The sequence below is a fragment of the Cibotium barometz genome, chromosome 1, assembly GCF_041138505.1.
Source record: "Cibotium barometz isolate CiBa-2024 chromosome 1, ASM4113850v1, whole genome shotgun sequence".
In the NCBI taxonomy this organism is placed as follows: Eukaryota; Viridiplantae; Streptophyta; class Polypodiopsida; order Cyatheales; family Cibotiaceae; genus Cibotium; species Cibotium barometz.
Window position 1 is genome coordinate 77,001,814 of NC_141046.1, and position 20,249 is coordinate 77,022,062.

The 20,249-nt window shown below is 45.3% G+C and overlaps 1 protein-coding gene across 1 annotated transcript in view; it reads right to left on the reverse strand.

Moving 5' to 3' along the window:
- LOC147642445 (uncharacterized) overlaps positions 1-20,047 on the reverse strand; it is a 36,420-nt gene extending 16,373 nt beyond the window's left edge. The window contains exons 1-2 of the mRNA XM_086806589.1: positions 18,920-20,047; positions 18,546-18,679 (exon numbers count right to left, since the gene is read on the reverse strand). Coding sequence (XP_086662715.1) covers positions 18,546-18,679; positions 18,920-19,985 — 1,200 coding nt within the window. The 5' untranslated portion in view covers positions 19,986-20,047. The remainder of the gene's footprint in view (positions 1-18,545; positions 18,680-18,919) is intronic.
- Positions 20,048-20,249: the final 202 nt, after the last annotated feature.

The window sequence follows — 20,249 nt, forward strand, 5'->3', positions numbered from 1 at the left end:
ATAGGTGCAGTCCTCCAGCAGGACAATAGACCCGTGGCATATTACAGCAGAAAGTTGGATGTCGCCGAAAAGAATTATTCGGTATATGACAAAGAGCTTTTGGGTGTGATCACAGCGCTCAAACATTGGAAGCCTTTTCTTTATGGACAGGCTTTCACAGTGAAAACAGACCACCAAGCACTTAAGTGGCTTCAGACTATGCCAAGTGCCCAGTGGAGTGATCGACAGGCCAGGTGGAGTCAAATCTTCCAACAGTTTGGAGGTATGATTGAATACATCCCTGGTAAGCATAACCCAGTAGCAGATGCTCTCAGTCGAAAGTCCAGCATCCAGGCAGTTCAAGAAGCTACCATTCTCGAAATCACGGGGAAGGACTTGGATAGTATGAAAGACCAATATGTCGACTCCCCTGAGTTTGGTACTCAGTATAGTTTGGCCCTCACTTCTGAGCCTGGCCACTATTCAGTACAGAACGGTTGGTTGTTCTACAAGAACCGTCTCTGTGTTACTCGAGAAAAGCGTTCTGCTCTTCTCCACGATGCCCATGACTCCTTAGTTGGAGGACATAGGGGTATCAACAGTACCCTCGAGAAATTAGAACGGTCCTTTTATTGGCCAAAGATGAGGCGTGATGTCTATGCACATGTACAAGCCTGTAAGATTTGTCAAAAAGTCAAGGTTCCCCATACAAAGAAGGCAGGTTTACTTCAACCTTTGCCTATCCCCGACGGACCTTTTATCGACATATCTATGGACTTTGTAGGGCCTCTCCCAGCATCCACTGGATCCCGTAACACTCAGTGTTTTACCATTGTGGATCGCTTCAGTAAGTTCTGCATGCTCATCCCATGCAAGCATACGGCCACAGCCGAGGACGTAGCACGTCTGTTTCTCAAGCATTGGTATCCAATTTGTGGTTTGCCTAGCACCATAACATCAGACAGAGATTCCAAGTTTACCTCGCATTTCTGGAGGGCATTATTTGAAAACTTTGGAACTAAGTTGCAATTGTCTAGTGCATTCCATCCCCAGACAGATGGCCAGACAGAAATTTATAATCAATTGGCCTTTGATGTCCTCAAGTCATACTGTCATGACCAGCAGTCCAAATGGGAGCACTATCTTCCATTGGTCCAAGCTATCTTAAACGACACGCATTCATCCAGTGTCGGACGGACTCCATATGAAGCAGCCTTTGGTCGCCGTTTTTCTTCTCTTTTGACGAGAATGGTGTCTCCATCTTTAGAGGCTAATAAAACCACGGAAGCATTTTCCGAGATCATTGAGTCAGTCAAAGACCGCTTGACCAAAGCTCAGGAAGCATATAGCAGACAGGCAAATAAATCTAGACGAGATGTCCACTTCAAGGAAGGGGATTGGGTCTATTTGCGTATCATGAAGCAGAGATTGAAACAAGTGGGCAAACGTTGTCCCAAGCTTTCATTCCGTAGTTTTGGCCCTTTTCCAATAGTTAAGAAGATAAGTGATGTCTCAATGAAGTTAAAGTTGCCTGCCAGTTGGACAATGCATGATGTTTTCCATGTTTCTTGGCTAAAACCATATGTTGGTCCAGAAGTGTTTGATGTTTCAGATGAACAGCAGCCAGATGTGGTAGACGAGGCAGAAGTTATTGAGCCTGAGCAGATCCTTCTTCATCGATGGAAGCATGGTTCCGGTCGACGGATTCGTCAGTTCTATACGAAGTTCCGAGATCGAGGCACCCACGAAGCCGTATGGCTCGACGAAGAGTTCTTCCAGGAGTACCCCCAGTTATTGGCGGACTACTTGGAAGCCATGAACCTGCCGCCAAGCTAATCAGGAGGGAATGTCACATGCACTCTGCACTAAGTGCATGGTGACAAGATGGCTCATCATCAGAAGTGCAGCATTTGTACAGTTTTAGAACCCAGTAGGATGATATTTGTCGTATGCCGTGACCCCATTGTACATCCTCAGTCCAGGATAAGTCAGGCACGAGCTACGTAGGTCATTCCTCAGCCATAGCGGGTCAGTCAGTCAGTCAAGTCCCTTAACCCACTTGGAGAGAATCATTCATGCATGTAGAGTCAGTAGAAGCCTTAGGGTTTGCATCAGAAAGCACTCTGCATCTTGCATAATATGCATACATATGCCTGTGCATCATTTAGAACATCCCCAAAGCCTTAGGGAATTTACTGGAATTTATCTGGTATTTTTCCCATATTTATTAGTATTTATTTATCATTATTTGCATTATTGGGCATTTATAAATATTAATGACCAACCTCCAGTTAGTATAAATAGGCTTGCCTAGAGCCTCTTTTGCTCATTCAGTCTTCATTGTGTTAAGAGCTCTCCTCTCTCTCTTGCTCTCAGCATAAGACTAATCCATGCCCTAGTGCCCATAAGCTTTCTTCTCCAGCCCTTGACTCAGCATTCATATGTGTTTTCAGCATTCTAACAGTGTGTAGAACAGTCCACCTTCTTCTTCTTTGAGCCTCAGGTGTGCAGCCTTCCTCATGCCCTTGGGAGGAGTGCATAGGCTCAAGATCCAGTCATTGAGGTGTTTCTACAGCAGTGTACAGATCAGCCTTACTCCGATCCTCCGAGATCTTGCGTTTGGCTTATCTACAGTCCAAAGTCATTCTCTCTAAAGTAATAAAGCAAATACTATCTCGTTATCGGGATAGGGGGCCCTTCAGTGGGTAATTCGGGACCCAATCTGGTGTACAGTGTTCATATCTCTCTCTCAACTCTTTAAAGTTTGAAGTAAATGAAATGGATTGCTAAACTCACGAAACTCAGGATACAGAAGACGGTGTGAGCATATTGTGTGACAGGATCAACCAATACAAAGACTTCCGCTGCATATCACAGGGAAATACTCTGCATTGTGTCATGTGCTGCATGTATGTTGGTATGATACATCAAGTACTTTATTATGTGCATGGATGCACCACTGGGTGTAACTCCTGCGGGATGACCATGAAACATATGTGGGAAAGTACTTACTGGATGTAGTGTTTGGATGCATTGAGTGCTTTCATATGCTCATGTTGTACCATCAGTCGTGGGTCCTGCGGGATGCCCATGGGCGTAAGGCTTCCGAGTAGCCCTTAAGACTATTCTTTTAGAGGAGGTAGAGCAACTTGAGGAGCATATTGTTTGCGAATGCATATGTGTGTCATGCATATGTGTGCCATATGTAGAATGATCCATGGTTTTGTTTTTGGCTAACACAGTTAACGTGTTTCCATTTGGTTTTAGACTTTTGCTGTAGGTTCTGTAGGAACAAGCAAGAGGACAATGTGGCTTATTGTGCGGGATGATTGTTCTATCATCCAGATGCATTGGAAGGCCATTGTTTTTGCCATATGGGGTATCTTTGCTCATGAGATGCTTTACTGTGCCATTAAGTGCAATCGAGGACGCTTGCCATTCTTCAAGAGGGGGGTATGTCATGACCCTGTGTTTTTCTCTGGACAAGATGCAGACGTGCACGGGGACATGGTGGACAGTGTGAATGGCATCAGGTGGGAGTGAAGATGGAAGCCCATGTGTGGATAACCCCATGTGTGAAAGGGGGCAAAGGAATTTTAACTTAAAAGGTTTTAAAAACCTTTAAAGTAATTTTTAATGCCATTTATGAAGAAAACGTGGCCCATAAGCTATTTTGGGGCAACGTGTGAGCTTTTTGGTAAAAGAGGGGCTGTTGGGCAGAAAAAGCAGCAGGCGCCTATCTTTTGTGGTGGGTGTGCTTTTCCAGTCAGGAGGGCTGCTCATCTGGATATTCAGGCGCCTATCTGATGAGGAAGCGTGTGCTTTTCTGGGGAGAGGTAGTCTGCATGCTGGCTGCGCACAGAAGGGCCTGTGCAGGACTGTACGACTGCTGCAGGACTGTACGGCTGCTGTGCAGGTACTGTCCATGTGGCAGATCAGACTGCTGCAGGTGCAGATTCAGGCGATGCAGGTACAGGCGGCGCAGGTCAGGTTGCTGCAGATTGAAGGCGGCGCATGTGCAGGTACAGTCCACGTGGCAGATCTGTACGGCTGCTGCAGATTGGTTGGCGGCTGGTCCAGGTGATAGATGCAGGCCTGTACGGACAATAGGAGGGTACTGCTGGCGGGCTGCGCTACAGGCAATATAGGCGCATCTGGGTGTCTATTTTTGCATGCTTTTTGGAGATGAAAGGGCTGGCTGCTGTGCTGTGCTACAGAACAGAGACACAGGCCTCCTTTCTCTCTCTCTCTCTCTCTCCCTCTGCTGAAGAGTAGACAAGGGTTGGTTTTCTCTTGACACAAAGGTGGACAAGGGCTGTTTTTCCATGAACATAGACATCATGTCGATGGCGTTCAACTGATGGAACTTTCAGCCTTTCTATGCTTTGATTCGGGACAGTTTATGGGCTGTTTTTGTGTGGCTGCAAATTCAGCTATGTGCTTGGGTTTTTGGCTGCAAGTACAAGGTCATGTGGTTATGTTTCTTGGCATGGGAGTGAAGCAAGCTCGCATGGCTGCGTGCTCATGGAGCAGATTGTTTTCTTCCTGCTAGAAAGGAACAGTGGGAACTACAGCTATGGGCATCTCTATGTTGCCAGATGTTTCATGAGGGAACAGGCAACTAGATGTATGGAAACAGAACAGAAGCTTCAAAGGGAAACAGGCCTAAGGGTTTCATGTGGAAACAGGTCGTAGGTTTTCTCGAGGAAACATGTTTTTGGGTTTCTCCAGGAGATAGGTCACATGCAGGCAGAAGGTACAGGAGTGGACACATGTTTGGTACAGCCTTGCTACTGATAGGACAAGGGATAGGAAATCCATGACAGAGATGGATAGTACCCTTGGAAGGTAGAGAGGGTTTGTACAGGTGTGTCAACTGTATGGTATGCTGTGCTGTGATGCGAGTTCTCTTTTGAGAGACAGTTTGGGAGACTGTGTTGTGATGCAGAAGCACTGGATGTGTCAGGGTGTGATGCTGTTCATAGTGTGAGAGGCTATGGATGGTTGTGGCAGCCTTGATCATGGGAGAAAGCTTCTGTATGCAGACTCAATGTGAGAAGAGTCTTTCGATGTGAACAATGGCTGGACTTGTTTGTGGATGCCGTGTGGACAAGAAGCCAGATGCAGGTTCTTTGCAGGCTTCAGGAGTTCTACTGGGACGGCTGAATTACCAGCCTTATATTGTAATCAAAGCTCTTAAAATCAATTAAAGAAATACCGCAAGGGGCGCCACTGCGATTTGGGGCCAATCGGTGTCCGTGTACTATTTGCAGGAGCACTCTAGCTCCCCCTGTTTGTTTTCCTTTTCTAGGTCCTCAATGGTGTTGAAGTGTTTTATGTGCGAGTGTTTGTTTCACCGCCCTTTGCTTTCTGAAGGCCGGTTTACAGGCGCTCTCCGCGGATTCCAGTGAAGGCACAGGACCGTAGAGACTGGACCACTCAAGTGGTCCCTCTCCTTCGAACATCTACTTCGAGCCTCTTGTTTGGTGCTGTATTCATCTTAGTTGTACATGGACATCATCTGGTTCATTGAACCCATGGAGCATTGTATTTGTTAAATATTCCCAATAATATATCATATATTGAGGGGGGGGTCGGCCCGTTCCGGCCCTAGTGCTGGTGTCCATCTATCAACATTTCATTTCATTTCAATTTTCAGTTGTTATTAAGTTGTCCATTTCAAATTGTGATATTTAAGTTGTGCTATTACGCGTGTGGGTGTCCAACGGAGTCTATTCCCACTTGACGGGATCGGTTTCATTGGTATCAGAGCACGGTTGTTTCCCTCTTCTTAGTGGGGAAACGAACCTGTGTATTGGACACCCCGCTTCTAGCACACTTAACACAATGGATAGCCAAGGCAACCCTTTGGAAGTGCCTAATTCAAGGGGCCCATCAAGTGCCTCGCGTGGTTCTGATGCTCTACAAGGAAGGCACAAGCCCCTTGAGAGGGTAAATGATAGTGATTCAAAGGGACAACTGTCTCGAGGAAGGACAGTCATGCAAGAAGAAGAGCCTCATGCCAGAAAGCTCAAGGAATTTAAAGCAGGTGACAAGTCTGTTAAGTTTGATGTTTTTCATGGAGAGCATGATGCTTCCAAAGTGTTAGCATTTGTGGCACAGTTTGACATTGCTTTTAGCGATGAGGACTTCACTGAGAAGTCTAAAGTACGCCATGCTAGCATGTTTTTGAAAGGGACCGCTGCTCATTGGTGGATCACTGAAAAGATCACCAAAGATCCCATTTGCACCTGGAAGGAGTTTAAGGACAGATTCTATGCTCAGTTTTTGCCACCAAATGCGGAGCAAACTCTCACCCAAAAGTGGGATAGACTTGAGCAAAGAGATAATGAAAGTGTGCAACAGTATATCAACAAGTTTTGGAAAGTGTTACTAGAGGTAACTCCTTTTATGCAAATCACTGAGGATGAAAGAAAAGTTTTGCTCCGGATTGCAACCAGCTTATCGTTCGGGCATTGAATTGCATCCGAAACATACTTTGCAACAGCTTATAGCCTGCTCTTGCTACGGAGCAATTGGTGCTCAAAATTAAGCAAGATCAAGGCGGTTCAAAGGGGAAAGACAAGGCTATCCCAAATTTGCAAAAAGGTGGACAGCCACCTAAAAAGAACTTCCGGGAGACCCACAAGGGAGGTAAAGCTGAAAATACCTCATCTAAAGATCATGACCCAAAGAAGAACAAATTTGGCTTGACCCCAGAGCAAAGAGAGCAATATGCCAAGGAGGGAAAATGTTTTTCTTGTGGCAGCAAAGAGCACATGTTTCGACAATGCCCTGACCGCAAACCAAAGCACGAGGATAAGCAGACCAAGGCTAATGTACATGCAGTTCCTGATGTGCAGGGAAACACAAATCATGATGCAAAAGGACGGATGGTATGCAAGGCTTGGGGTCAAATAAAGGATCAACCCTCCTTATTCATGTTTGATGACTGTGCAACCGATAACTTCATCTCTATACAAACGGCAGCTGCCTTGGGTATTGAGGTTGAGAACATGGGACCTCAGATTAAAGCCAAAGCTGCTTTTGTTGGTAAAGAGGTGCAGGTTACCCCGCTAATAGGGAAGTTGCGCATACATATCCAAGGCTACCTTGATAATGAACATTTCTTAGTTGCACCATTAAATGGATGTGATGTATTGTTGGGCAAGCCATGGCATCATAGGCTTGAGCCCCACAAAGAGTACAAGACCAACGTGATTTCTTTTATGCATAGAGGCCGCATGCATTTCATTGATGCTGGCAAAGAAGGGGATTCCATCCCACTTGTATCTCACATCCAAATCAATAAAGCAATGAAAAAGAGTCTTTCTGCGTACTTGGTTTTTGTTTGTGATAGCATTGTACCAAGTCAACAAAATGTGCATGCTATGACTTATGATAGGCTGAATTTTCTTCATGCATTCAACGACTGTTTTGCTGATACATTGCCAGGTGAATTACCTCCCCAAAGACCCGAAGATCATCGCATAGATCTTGTGCCAGGTAGTTCTCCACCTAACAAACCCGCATACCGAGTGAGTGCTGCACATTAAGAAGAGATCATGAAGCAGGTAAATGAGCTTTTAGAGAAAGGTTTGGTTCAGCCTAGTTCCTCACCTGATTGCTCTCCTGTGCTTCTTGTTCAAAAGAAAGACGGCTCATTCCGCATGTGTGTGGACTATAGAGCTTTAAACAAGCTTACCATCAAGAATAGATTCCCAATTCCGCGTATTGATGACATTTTGGATAAGCTTGATGGTTCGGCTTATTTCAGCCGTCTTGATTTGAAGAGTGGTTATCACCAAATACGAGTGGTGTCACAAGATGTCCATAAAACTGCATTCAGGACAACCTTAGGATTATATGAATTTTTGGTGATGTCCTTTGGTCTCACCAATGCTCCTGCCACGTTTAACCGTATGATGGATAGGATATTCCGACCCCATCGCAAATTCACAGGTGTATTCTTTGATGACATCTTGGTTTTCTCCAAGAATGAGCAGGAACATAGAACTCATTTGGTCACACTGTTCGAAGAGTTGCGGAAGCATAAACTTTTCATTAATGCCAAGAAAAGTGAGTTCTTCCTTTCAGAGATACATTATCTGGGTCACATTGTATCCAAAGATGGCATAAAAATGGATCCTGCAAAGATAGAGACCATTCAGAATTGGCCAGAATTGCAAAACGTACATCAAGTACGTAGTTTTCTGGGTTTATGTTCATATTATAGGCGTTTCATAAGGCATTTTGCTATGATAGCCACCCTGTCCTGCACATGAAGCAGTGCCAGTCCGTACTATGAGTCTCCCTCATGTAGAAAGGAGCCAGCCCTTAGAGCTACCCGAGAAAAGAGAGTCATCTCTTGCAGTGGGCACGGGGCAAGCTTTGTGCCACCCCAAGGGGCCAAGAGGGCCCCAGGCTTTGCCAACCAACCCTAGAATGGGTTGGGCAGGCTGTTGGCCAGCCCAAGGGGACCTGGCCAGGCAGCCGACAGGCTCTAGGGCCTTGCCCAACCAGTCAGCCAGCGATAAGGACAGCCCATTCAGCCTGCGCAGGGCTGCCCAGCAGCCCAACACATGCGTAAAGTGGCCAGCATTGATACTGTCACCAACCTGGACATTTCCCAGTATGAAAGGGGTCTGGTGGACTCCAGGATATCTAAATATTTGGAAAGTACAAGCTTTGGGAATGGGGGATTATCCTAGAATACAAAGGACCACACTCCTAAAATTTAGGAGAGCTACTATTTTTGGCCCGACTCCGATGGAAATTCTGTTCGCGTCATTACATCTGGAATTGAGCAGATACCAAGAGTTGGCAAAGTGCCTATGACAGAATGTCTACCAGTTGGGATATTTTTAGAGATAAAGTTTATGGAAGGACCCATCTCTTAGATTGGGACATGTGGCAAGAAAGTGGACCAAAGTGAGACAAGTGGCCTCACACTTGTTAGAAAGTGGATCAAAGTGAGACAAGTGGCCTCACACTTGTCACTTCAACTATTGTGTGGCTCTCCACTTGTCATTGTAGCCTTCTCTTGCCATTTTAGCTCATGGGAGGCCCAAATCTATAAATTGGAGCCCTCTCTTTTCATTAAGAGAGGCTCTCTTGCTGCACACTAGCCTCTACCACCGTTACATGCTGCCCTAATGATGGCTACTCTCTTTCTCTCTCTCTTGAAGGCTGCCCATGAAGAATACCGGCTATTTGGAGGCTTTCATCGCGAAGAAATACTTAAGGCAAGGATATTTAATCATTTATTATGATTTCTAGCCATTGTACTTGTTGTACCAGCCACTGTTCTGGCTGTACAAGCCCTTGTACCTGCTGTACCAGCCAAATGTACCTACCGGCTGAATGGAGAGCTGAACCTGTTGTACCAGCTGTATTGCATGAAGACCCGTGGTTTTTTGGGGAAGAATCAGTACCCACACGGAGGTATATGGATTATAGTATTGGCTCGGCATTTCTACAGCCTATGTTCCGGCTTGGTTGCCTCGTGTTGGGCTATGTTATGGCATTTGTATATGGATAATCCGGCATCTCCCGTGGGGAGAGTAAGGCCCTCAAAGCTTGTACATGATATTATTCTCCTTGGGTAATAAAATACTCCAAGGGGCGGGTTAGCCCATTCCGGCCTCGATGCGGTGTCACACGTGCAAGCTCCACTTTCAGCACTTGTGGCTGTTTTGCCCAGCTTTTATGTCTTATGCAAAGTGATGATGGATATGTGTTAAGGTTGTGGCCATGTTTAAATATTTTAATATGCATTGATGGTATCAACAAGTGTGTCAAAGGCCCTAGTCCCCCGGGCGCCGCAAGTTTCAGATACAGTGTGAAACGGCTGATTAAAAGAGCAGTTTATTGCTTTTTACCTAGTTGTGGGGTTTGAGCAAACAGGCCCACCCCTATAGAGGCAGCTGACCATCAGTTTTAGGGGGTATAAATACCCAAAGCAAAAAACAGTCAATCCATCTCATTATTCACAAGTGTTGATGCGTTCCAAGGGCCAAGACAGCCAAGGGGAAGGTTCTCAACTACGGTGAAGAAGTGCAGGTCAAGAACTAGTCTTTATTTTCAGATTTACATCATTCTAATAAAGCAAATACACCATTCGTGGTGGGGGCCCTACAGAGGGTACTCATGACCCAATATTGTGTCCTCTCTCTCTCTCTCTCTCTCTCTCTCTCTCTCTCTCTCTCTCTATATATATATATATATATTATTTTTTTAATTTTTTCTGCACATCTTCTTCTATGTTGTGCGTTATATTCGTTGTGAATGAATGATTGCTGAATTCTAAGCATTGAAGTTACCGATTCTTCCATCGAGCTTCCGCATGTTACAGATGAATTTTGAATCAATAGCATGCTTGACCAAAGATTGTTAAGGTGAATAAACTTTTGATGTAGTTCCTATACTAGTACAGAGGTTACTCCAATACGGAGTTGAGGTGATTGCATAAGTTTCAGAAGGCAACTACACATTTTTTAGATAATCAATGATTGGGGTTGATGTGAAGAGGCGGTGGAGATGGATTCTTACTCAGATTGAGGCTATCTGTTTCCTGGTAGAGCCGTCTTTTTGGTCAATACCACATACTGACCCTTGGTGGATAGATGTGTACCGATCAGTTGGCAGTACTCTGTTCATCCCGACCTTCCTGCCTTCACACATACCGACCTCTTTTGCATACGTGATTACTGATCCTTAGTGTGAGCACGTAGCACGTTCTGTGCATTCTGATTTGGGGGCCTGAATGGGACTGCTGTTCTGTCTGTTCAATGCATACGGAAGTACAAACTAGAATGTGTACACTCATATTGATAAGACAGGTGTACCTTTTTGGGGTTTGCCCAAGTGGCTCCTGATGTAGACCTGCTTTGGAAGATGTACATTAGTGCTTGTGTGCGATGCTTGGCATTGTAACCCAGCTCATTGATTAATACCCTTTTTTATATATACTAATAGTGATTTTCTTGCCTTTATGCCAAATAAAGAATATTGGCACATATGACTTGGGGAGAAAATAAACCTAAGAATCCAGGCAAAAGCCTGAACCTTGATAATTTTAAGGGTCTAGAAAGGAAACTGTTGCCAAACCTAGCGGTTTTTGAGGAGAACATATTGAAAATGGGGGAAGGAAGGGGAAAATAAAATGGACAAAAGAAAGGATAGAAAATTGTGGCTTTAGTTTTTACAAGCGACCTGTAAAAAAGAACACTCGCTGCTATCACATCACCAGTATCGATTCCACACCAACAATTCCAGATTCAGGCAGTGCCTAAGGGATTTTAGCCCATTTTCCTATGCAAATGTAAGAAAAAGGGGATGTCACATCTGCATTGTGGACACATGGGCTACCGGCTAGCCTAGGATGAGATTCAAAGGACCAATCAAAAAGCCCTGATACAGGGAAGAAAGGTGGCTGATGACAATGAGACTTGGGTGGTGGAGAGAGCACTGCAGCAAAGGACAGGGGTGCACCAACTTGAGGCAACCAACACTGGCCTCAGATATTGGGACCAGGAACAGCCAGTGCACAGACACAATAGGAGGGCAGCAAATTGAAGCCCCAAATCAGGGCTGTTTCCAACTCAAAACACAACCAAGACACGCAGCCCAGATTGAGCAGGCCATGGGTCATTGAGTGGTGTGGCAGCTCCAGGCTGCCCAAAGTAGGCAGCTAAAAGAAGAATATTACGGTGTTCCTTGCTAGGAGCTAACCATATCAATCACATAATTGCAGAAAACTCATACAATGCCATGCCCATCCAACCCCCATTCCCAATCCACACCTCCTATTGAATGAGCTGAGAAGAGCTCAGCTGTAGAGTTAGGGTTTCATGTGGGAGACATACACACAGAGAAAGAAGGGAGAGAGAGAGAGAGACATGTGGGGATAAGTCAACTCAACAAGTGTATAAGTGTGTGACTCCCCTATCACACATGTATATTTGCACTAGTACACATAGTGCACTTAGTACATTAAAAGTACTAAGTGTACTATGTACTATAACTTATGGGCTTGTACACACTACAAGGGTGGGCATAATGCCTTTACCCCAACAACCTCCCACTTACAGGCAAACCCTTAAATGAAGGAAAAGAAAAATCAGCATGTACATGATAATATACAAGGCCATGTCAAGGCTGAAACTAGCCTCATCCAATGCCCATCAAGTGTCTGCAATCAGCAAACCGCTCCGGAGGCAAACTCTTTGTCAACAGATCAGCCGGGTTGTCATCCGTATGAATCTTAACAAGCTGAATTTGCTTGTTCTCTATCACCTCTCTGATGAAGTGATACTTCACATCCACATGCTTCGTCTTTGCATGAAAGACAGGGTTCTTTGCCAACTGGATGGCACTCTGACTGTCACAATGCAACAATGGAATATCCCCTGTATAACCCAGATCAACCACTAACCGAGATAGCCATAATGCCTCCTTGCAAGCCTCTGTGGCTGCAATATACTCGGCCTCTGTAGTAGATAAGGCAATGCACTTCTGCATCCTGGATATCCATGAACAGCACCTCCTGTGAATGTAAACACATAACCGGTAGTAGACTTCCGGTTATCTGGATGACCGGCATAATCCGAATCCGTGTACCCATGCACTAATGCATCCTGTTTGCCAAAACAAATGCACATATCCTGTGTGCCCTTCAGGTATCTCATGACACCTTTTACTCCTTCCCAATGCTTCTTGCCAGGTTTGGCCATGTATCTAGAAACCACTCCCACTGCAAATGCAATGTCCGGCCTCGTAGCAACCATGGCATACATGAGACTGCCACAAGCTGAAGCATACGGAATCTTGGCCATATCAGCCCTGTCACTGTCCGACTGTGGGCTGTCCATAGCACTGAGTTTCACATATGGAGGCAAAGGAGTACTAGTCTTCTTCCCCCCGTCCATATTGAACCTCTGCAAAACTTTGCCAATGTATTCCTTCTGAGACAAATACAACACATGCTGATTTCTGTCCCGAAGTATCCGCATACCCAAAATGTGATTTGCATCACCCAAATCCTTCATATCAAAGGCATCCATCTCTCTACGAGATTTCCCGGCAATCAACATATCATCAACATACAAGATGAGGATCAATAGACTGCCATCCAAAGCTTTCTTGTTGTGTAAGCAGTGATCTATGTCACTTCTCCTGAAATCTTGGGATTTCATGAATGTATCAAATTTATGATACCATTCCCTTGGTGCCTGTTTGAGCCCATAAGACTCTTTTTCAGCTTGCATACAAGCTTCTCCTTTCCATTCACTGCATAACCCTCTGGCTGTTGCATATATATCTCCTCATGGAGATCACCGTGAAGAAAAGCAGTCTTCACATCCATCTGAATCAAATCCAGATCATCATGACCAACCAAAGCTAATACAGCTCTAAGTGTGGTCATTTTGACCACTGGAGAGAAGATCTCATCAAAGTCCACACCATATTCCTGCTTGAAGCCCTTAGCCACTAGCCTGGCTTTGTATCTTGGCTTTGCATCAGGTGCAACTTTGAGCCTGTAAACCCACTTGCATGGCAAAACCTTCTTGCCTGTAGGCAAATGCACCAACTTCCATGTTCCATTTTTGTGCAGAGAATCCATCTCTGACTTCATGGCACGCTCCCAAAGAGCCTTGTCTGCCCACTGTAAAGCCTCCTTGTAACATGAGGGCTCCCCACAGTCAGTGAGCATCAAGTAGTCAACCCCTGGAACAAACCTGTCAGGGGCTCTGGAGGGTCTTGTGGACCTCCGTACCCAATGACCATCATTTGCAGGTTGCTGTCCAGCCTGCATATCACCTATTGGTGGCTCCTGTTCCATGCCATAAGGTTGAAAAATCATGCCCGATATCTCCTCTAACTGTGGGATATCCATAGGGATATCTTCTGCCATCTCTGGCTGTCCATTTGGACCATTTTCAGCACCATTTAAGGGCTGGTTTTGCTGCTGTAATGGCTGATTTACAGCCCTTGGTTGTTGTCCATGATGTCCATCATCATCAAAGATGACTCTGCCAGGCTCCTGTTGCCTTGCAGGCTCCTTATACATGCATGTTTCATCAAAAATGACATCATTGCTGCGTATAATCTTTCTATTCACTGGATCCCAAAGTCTATACCCCATTTCACCTCTGTCACCATATCCTAGGAATATGCATTTGTGAGACTTAGGATCAAGTTTGGTGCGCATTTCCCTGCGTATGTGCACGTACACAACGCAACCAAACACTCTCAAGTGCTTGTAGGACGGAGGCTTCCCTGTCCATACTTCTTCTGGCACTTTCCCACCAAGCCTCGTGTTAGGTGACCTGTTCATAAGATGAACGGCTGTCATAACAGCTTCAGCCCAAAAACCATGAGGTAACGCAGCATGTGACAACATAGAACGGACCTTCTCCTAAATGGTCCTGTTCATCCTCTCTGCTGTCCCATTTTGTGCCTCTCTGCTGTCCCATTTTGTGGAGGATCATAAGGAGTAGAGAGCTCCCTCTTGATGCCTTTAGCAGCACAAAAGTCCTGAAACTGTTTGGACATATACTCTCCACCATTGTCGGAACGCAAAGCCTTCAATGTTTTGCCAGTTTGATTCTCAACATGAGCAACAAACTTCTGAAACACTGAGAATGTATCACTCTTCAAACGAAGAGGATAAACCCACACCTTGCGTGTGGCATCATCAATAAAGGACACAAAATATTTTATCCCTCCCAAAGAAAGCTGAGGCATCTCACATACATCTGTATGCACAAGCTCTAACTGAGCATCTTTCTGTCCAAGAGCTTTTTTGTGGGGGCACTGGAGTTGCCTGCCATATATACAATGCTCACAAAACTGAAAACTTGAAAACTTTAGAGAAGGCAAGTAACCAAAACGAGACAATTGCTCCATTCCTTTGACACTCATGTGTCCCAACCGGCTATGCCACATAGAGATTTCCGGCAGCTCGGTTGCATTTACATTAACATGGTGACAAACGCCAGCATGCATGAAGTAAAGAGTGTCCACCTTAGAGCCTCTGGCAACAACCAGTGAGCCCTTACTAATCTTCCACTTTCCACGACCAAATGTGGTAACATAATCAGCATCATCAAGCTGTCCAGTAGAAAGCAGGTTCTTCTTGATCTCAGGCACATGCCTATCATCATGGAGCATAAGCTGTGAGCCATCTGAAAACACAAGCCTCACATCACCTCTGCCAAGAATCTTGCGTGCATGGTTGTCACCCAAATAAACTACTCCTTCATTGCCAGCAGTATACCTGACAAACAAGTCTCTGCAACCTGTGACATGAAAGGAGGCACCTGAATCAATGATCCATGAGTGCATACCATGACCATCTCCTGCAAGAAGTGAATGGGCATCAAGTGAAGATGTGAATAGGACCTCATCCTCACTCTCACCTGCATGTGACACATTGACTTCTTCAATCTTGACTCCACTTTTGCCCTTTGGCTTTGCATCTTTGGCTTCATCTTTGTCTTTGCCTTTGCCTTTGCCCTTTTCCTTTTGATCATTCTTCCATTTGTAGCATTGCTTTTTGATATGTCCCTTCTTGCCACAATAATGGCATTCCAAGTCCTTTTTGGAGCGGGACTTGCTCCTTCCCCGTTCTTGGCTTTTACCCCTTTGCTGGGATCTCCCACGTGCATTCATTGCATTAGACTTTCCAACAGAGTTGTTTTTCCTGTTCATCTCCTCTTGAAGGAGAGCACCCTCAATATCTGCATATGACAGCATAGCATTCGAATTGCTAGTGGCTGTCCTAAATGTGTCCCAACTCTCTGGCAAAGTGCATAAGAGAAAGGTGGCTTTGAACTCATCGTCCATTGCCAACTTTTGATTGATTACCTGGCTGACAACACCATTAAACTCATTTAAATGGGCTGTCATAGACGCCCCTTCCTTCATTTGAAGACCTATGAGTTTCTTCAACCAATACACTTTGCTTGAGGCACTTTGTTGGGCATACAAGTCCTGCAATCTTTGCCACATTCCCCAAGCTGTCTTCTCATCACGAATGCTGAAAAGTAAAGAGTCTGACACAGACAACATGATAGTAGATCTTGCCAGCTCATCCATATCTTCCCGTTCTTCAGCAGTAAGAGAAGCGGGCATTACACCCCTTTCTTTGATGGGCTTGTGCTGCTTCTTCTGGAGCAACACATTATAGCACTGGGTTTGCCAAATGTCATAATTATGAGAGCCTTCAAGCTTTTTGATATGAACCAATGAAGAGCTCTCACCTGTGATTGCCATAGCAATATGCAACTTGTCAATGCCTGACTCCCTGCAAGATGTGCAAACACTGCACCAAAGCACACAAAGTGCTCACAGTTGTTCTCCCAAAGTTTATCTCCCACTGCGGAAGCACAAATGCAACTCTACCCCCACTGTATGTGATGAAATCACCAAAATCTGGTTGCTGCAGATTTAGGACAGCACCTTAAATGTGCTATGTTCCCCTTCCAAAGTACTGTACAGCAGTACTAAGTGCTCACCAATGATGTACCAAAACTGTACCGACAAGTACAACAGCTGAAAATGAACCTTTTCCTCACTCAAATCAATGTACAACCATGCCAAAACTTGTACAAAGTTGTACCAAATCTGTACCAGCAAGTACAGCAGCAAAAAATGCTCTCCTGGCTGTCCAAATGAGTGAAAATCAGACTTTTACAGTCCCCACCACTGCATACAACAGTCCCGAACAGAAATTGGGCAAAAGCCCCTTGACTGCAAGTGGATTTCTGAGGATTCAAGGCATAAAAGTCTTGCCTGCTGCTTTGCCAAGCTCAACAAGCATAAAATCTTGAAAAGCCCCTTGATTCAAGATCAATTTCTGATCATACATGGTACATTAACGCACATGAAGGCATCTAGAGTCTTCACAATGCTTCCCCCTGGCCACATATACATCCAATACATAAAAGCCCCTTGATTTACAGGCACATTGAGTGCTTGACAGGCATCAACACATTGCCCAAAGCATCAAATGCCAGTGCTTGCATGCAAATCAACCCAATCGGCACAAAAGCCCTTTGATTTGCACTCCAATTTCCTGCAATTTTGCCCCAAATCTGAGATTGCTCACATCATACAGCATGTATGAATGCCCAACGGCACAATTACATCAAAAGCCCCAAATTTTGACATCCAATTTCTTGCAAATTGATCCTGAATGTGACCAATGTCACCCAATTTTGCCAATTTTGCTCAAAATTTGAGCAATTTGGCACCTGTACCTGCTCAATTGATAATTGTACCTGCTCAATTGCAAATCCCAAAAAAAAAATGAAGCAAATATCTTTGCAATCAGCTGACTTTTTGTTGCAGGAAAAGGTAGGGAGTCGTATTTGCTTTGATGAGGTACTGCTATTGTGAATGCCCCTTTACTGCAGAAAAACTGTGCAGATGGCAGTTCCTCAGGCGGGAGCTCCTCAGGCGTGCTGCAGAGGACTGAGTCGACTCAGGTCAGCAACAAGGAGTGGAGTCAAATGACAGGCGACGAGCAAGCGAGCCAGTCGTGATGCATGGTCAAACTGACAGGCGTGGAGTGTGGCGAGACGGCCACGGCAGAGTTTAAGCGACGACGGCGATCTCAGGCGTCGCACACGTGGGAGATCGTAGGCCCGTTTGTTGCCGCCGCCTATGCCTAGTGGTGGCGGGTTGTGCTCGCCCAGCGATAACACGCCTGTGCACCTCAATGTTGCCGCCGCCTTCGCCTAGTGGTGGCGGGTTGTGCTCGCCCAGCGATGACACACATGCGCACGTGTGCTGCCCAGCGCTGACACGCCTGAACTGGCCAGCCTTGTTTGTTGCCACCGCCTCTTACTATCTTGCAGCGCCCAACACGACAGCAAGCTCTCCTCTGCTCGTGCCAAGCTCAAGGCTCCATAGCCGAGCTTCTTCTTCGCGATGAAGACGACTCCGCACACCCGCACACACACGGACACAACCGTGGCTCTGATACCAGTTGAATGAGCTGAGAAGAGCTCAACTGTAGAGTTAGGGTTTCATGTGGGAGACATACACACAGAGAAAGAAGGGAGAGAGAGAGAGAGACATGTGGGGATAAGTCAACTCAACAAGTGTATAAGTGTGTGACTCCCCTATCACACATGTATATTTGCACTAGTACACATAGTGCACTTAGTACAGTAAAAGTACTAAGTGTACTATGTACTAAAACTTATGGGCTTGTACACACTACAAGGGTGGGCATAATGCCTTTACCCCAACACCTATCAATACCCCTTGAACCTTGACCTAGACTCCCAAACACAAGCATCACCTCTCACTACTCTCATGTACATCTCGCATATCCATCCATGAAAACACAGGACATCTAACACTTCCTCCTCCTAATAAAAAATTATGTCCTCGATAATAAGGTTTGAGAAACCTGCTTCCAAATGTGTCTTATCAAAAAGTGTGACCGATGGTAAAGCAAGCACATGTACTTCAGGCATAGCTAATAAAACCACCTTTGAAACACAAAGATTCTTTATATTCTCTTAACCATCTGAGAGATCTCTACAGCATACCGGAATACTTGCTCCTAGTTGCTGTTGATCAACCTGCACAACTTCTTTTACTGCCTCTGCAAACTTCTCCTTCAAAACCCTTTCGATGCCCATCTTCATTGTTACAGTAGAGCTTGGGCATGTACCGCAAGCACCTATTCAATAGAACAAACGAACAATTTTTGTTAAAAATTTAAAATTTGCATACACAACTCCAGGACTGTTACAAGTGGAGAGCCAAGACCAGTTGCCAAGTGGCACAAAGGGGTGGCAAGAGAAATAACGTGTTGCATAAGGTGTGGTGTGACAAGTGGCATGAGGTTTGGACACAATCAGAAACAGTGACTCCAACCTGCAATGCATTGCACACACTCTAGCTCAAGAGAAGAAAGGACCTTGAAGCCGAAGAGACACAATGCCATTGTCCACAGAAACAACCTCCACATTTCCTCCATCAGAAATAAGATAGGGCCTCACATCATTCAGAACCATGTCCACATTCTCCACTGTAAGTTCAAAGGTATCAGCAGAATACAGCCCCTTGCTTACAGGAGACCCTGTGTTTTCTCTCATCTCAAAGGGACTCACAAGAGGTGTGGCGGCTTTCCCAGATTTCTCTTCGATGTTCTTCACAGCATCTTTAGTCTGGCCATCAATGACATTGCTCCAGTCATCTCCTTCTGTTGCCTGCAGGAGCTTCAGCCGCCGGGTCCGGGCATCATCTTCTTCCCCTTCAACCTCATCATAGAGATTCTCTCCCATGGCCTTTCTCATCTTCAGCTTTTTCTCTTCGTAGTCCATCTTCTCACCCTCAGTCATGACACCACCACCATGGCTCATCTCCCATAGATCATTCTCAACAGAATTACCAGGAGGGGGGGTTTCTGACATTAAAAGCCATTTCTTCCTTTCTTCTTCTAGCCTGCTTCTGGTGATCATGACAGGATCTGTGTACACCTTGACCCTAACAAGGGAGCATTTCTCCTTTCCCATCCTGTGCAGATGAGATCTCAGAGAAACGTTAACGTTTCTAGAGTACCCTACATACTGCAAAGCGTTCTGTGAATCGTAGACAGAGTAGATACCAGCAAACTTGGAGCCTTCTCTTGCTTTGATGTAGTCTTCAAGGGCTTCCACGGAACTGCCGTCGTCGTTGACGGAAAGATTGCAGGACTCTGCACTGTGCACGTCGGTTCCGTTGTCGCCGTACAGAAATCCGTGCAGGCCCTTGTGACCTTCCGGCACACTTTGGTCGGAGACGACAGTTGAGCGCGACTGTAATGCATCTCTCTGTGATATTGCTCTCACTGTTAGACGGCAATTGTCATAGCTGCCATTGACTTGTTTCTTTGCCAAAGAAATCGGGAAGTCTATAGCTTCCGGCAATAATTGCGCGGACGAAAAGATCAGTGGCAGCTGCTGCCGGAAGGGCTTGCAAACGAAGACGTTCATCAACGCCATTTTTCTCAACGCCAATAGTGAAGGACGACGATGTGCAAAAGAAAATTGTGTCAGCACTAGGAATCTTGGGTGATCCAGGTAGCATATCTGAAAGTTTTTTTTAAAAACAATAATTATATATTAATATTTACAACGCAATTTACAACCAATTTTCTCCCAACTTCATAACACAACTATTCCCAGTCCTATTCAGGAGATTACATAGTAACTCCCCCACCCACACAAAAGAGGACATTTCCCAAGAAATGTGAAAGCCTAACTACA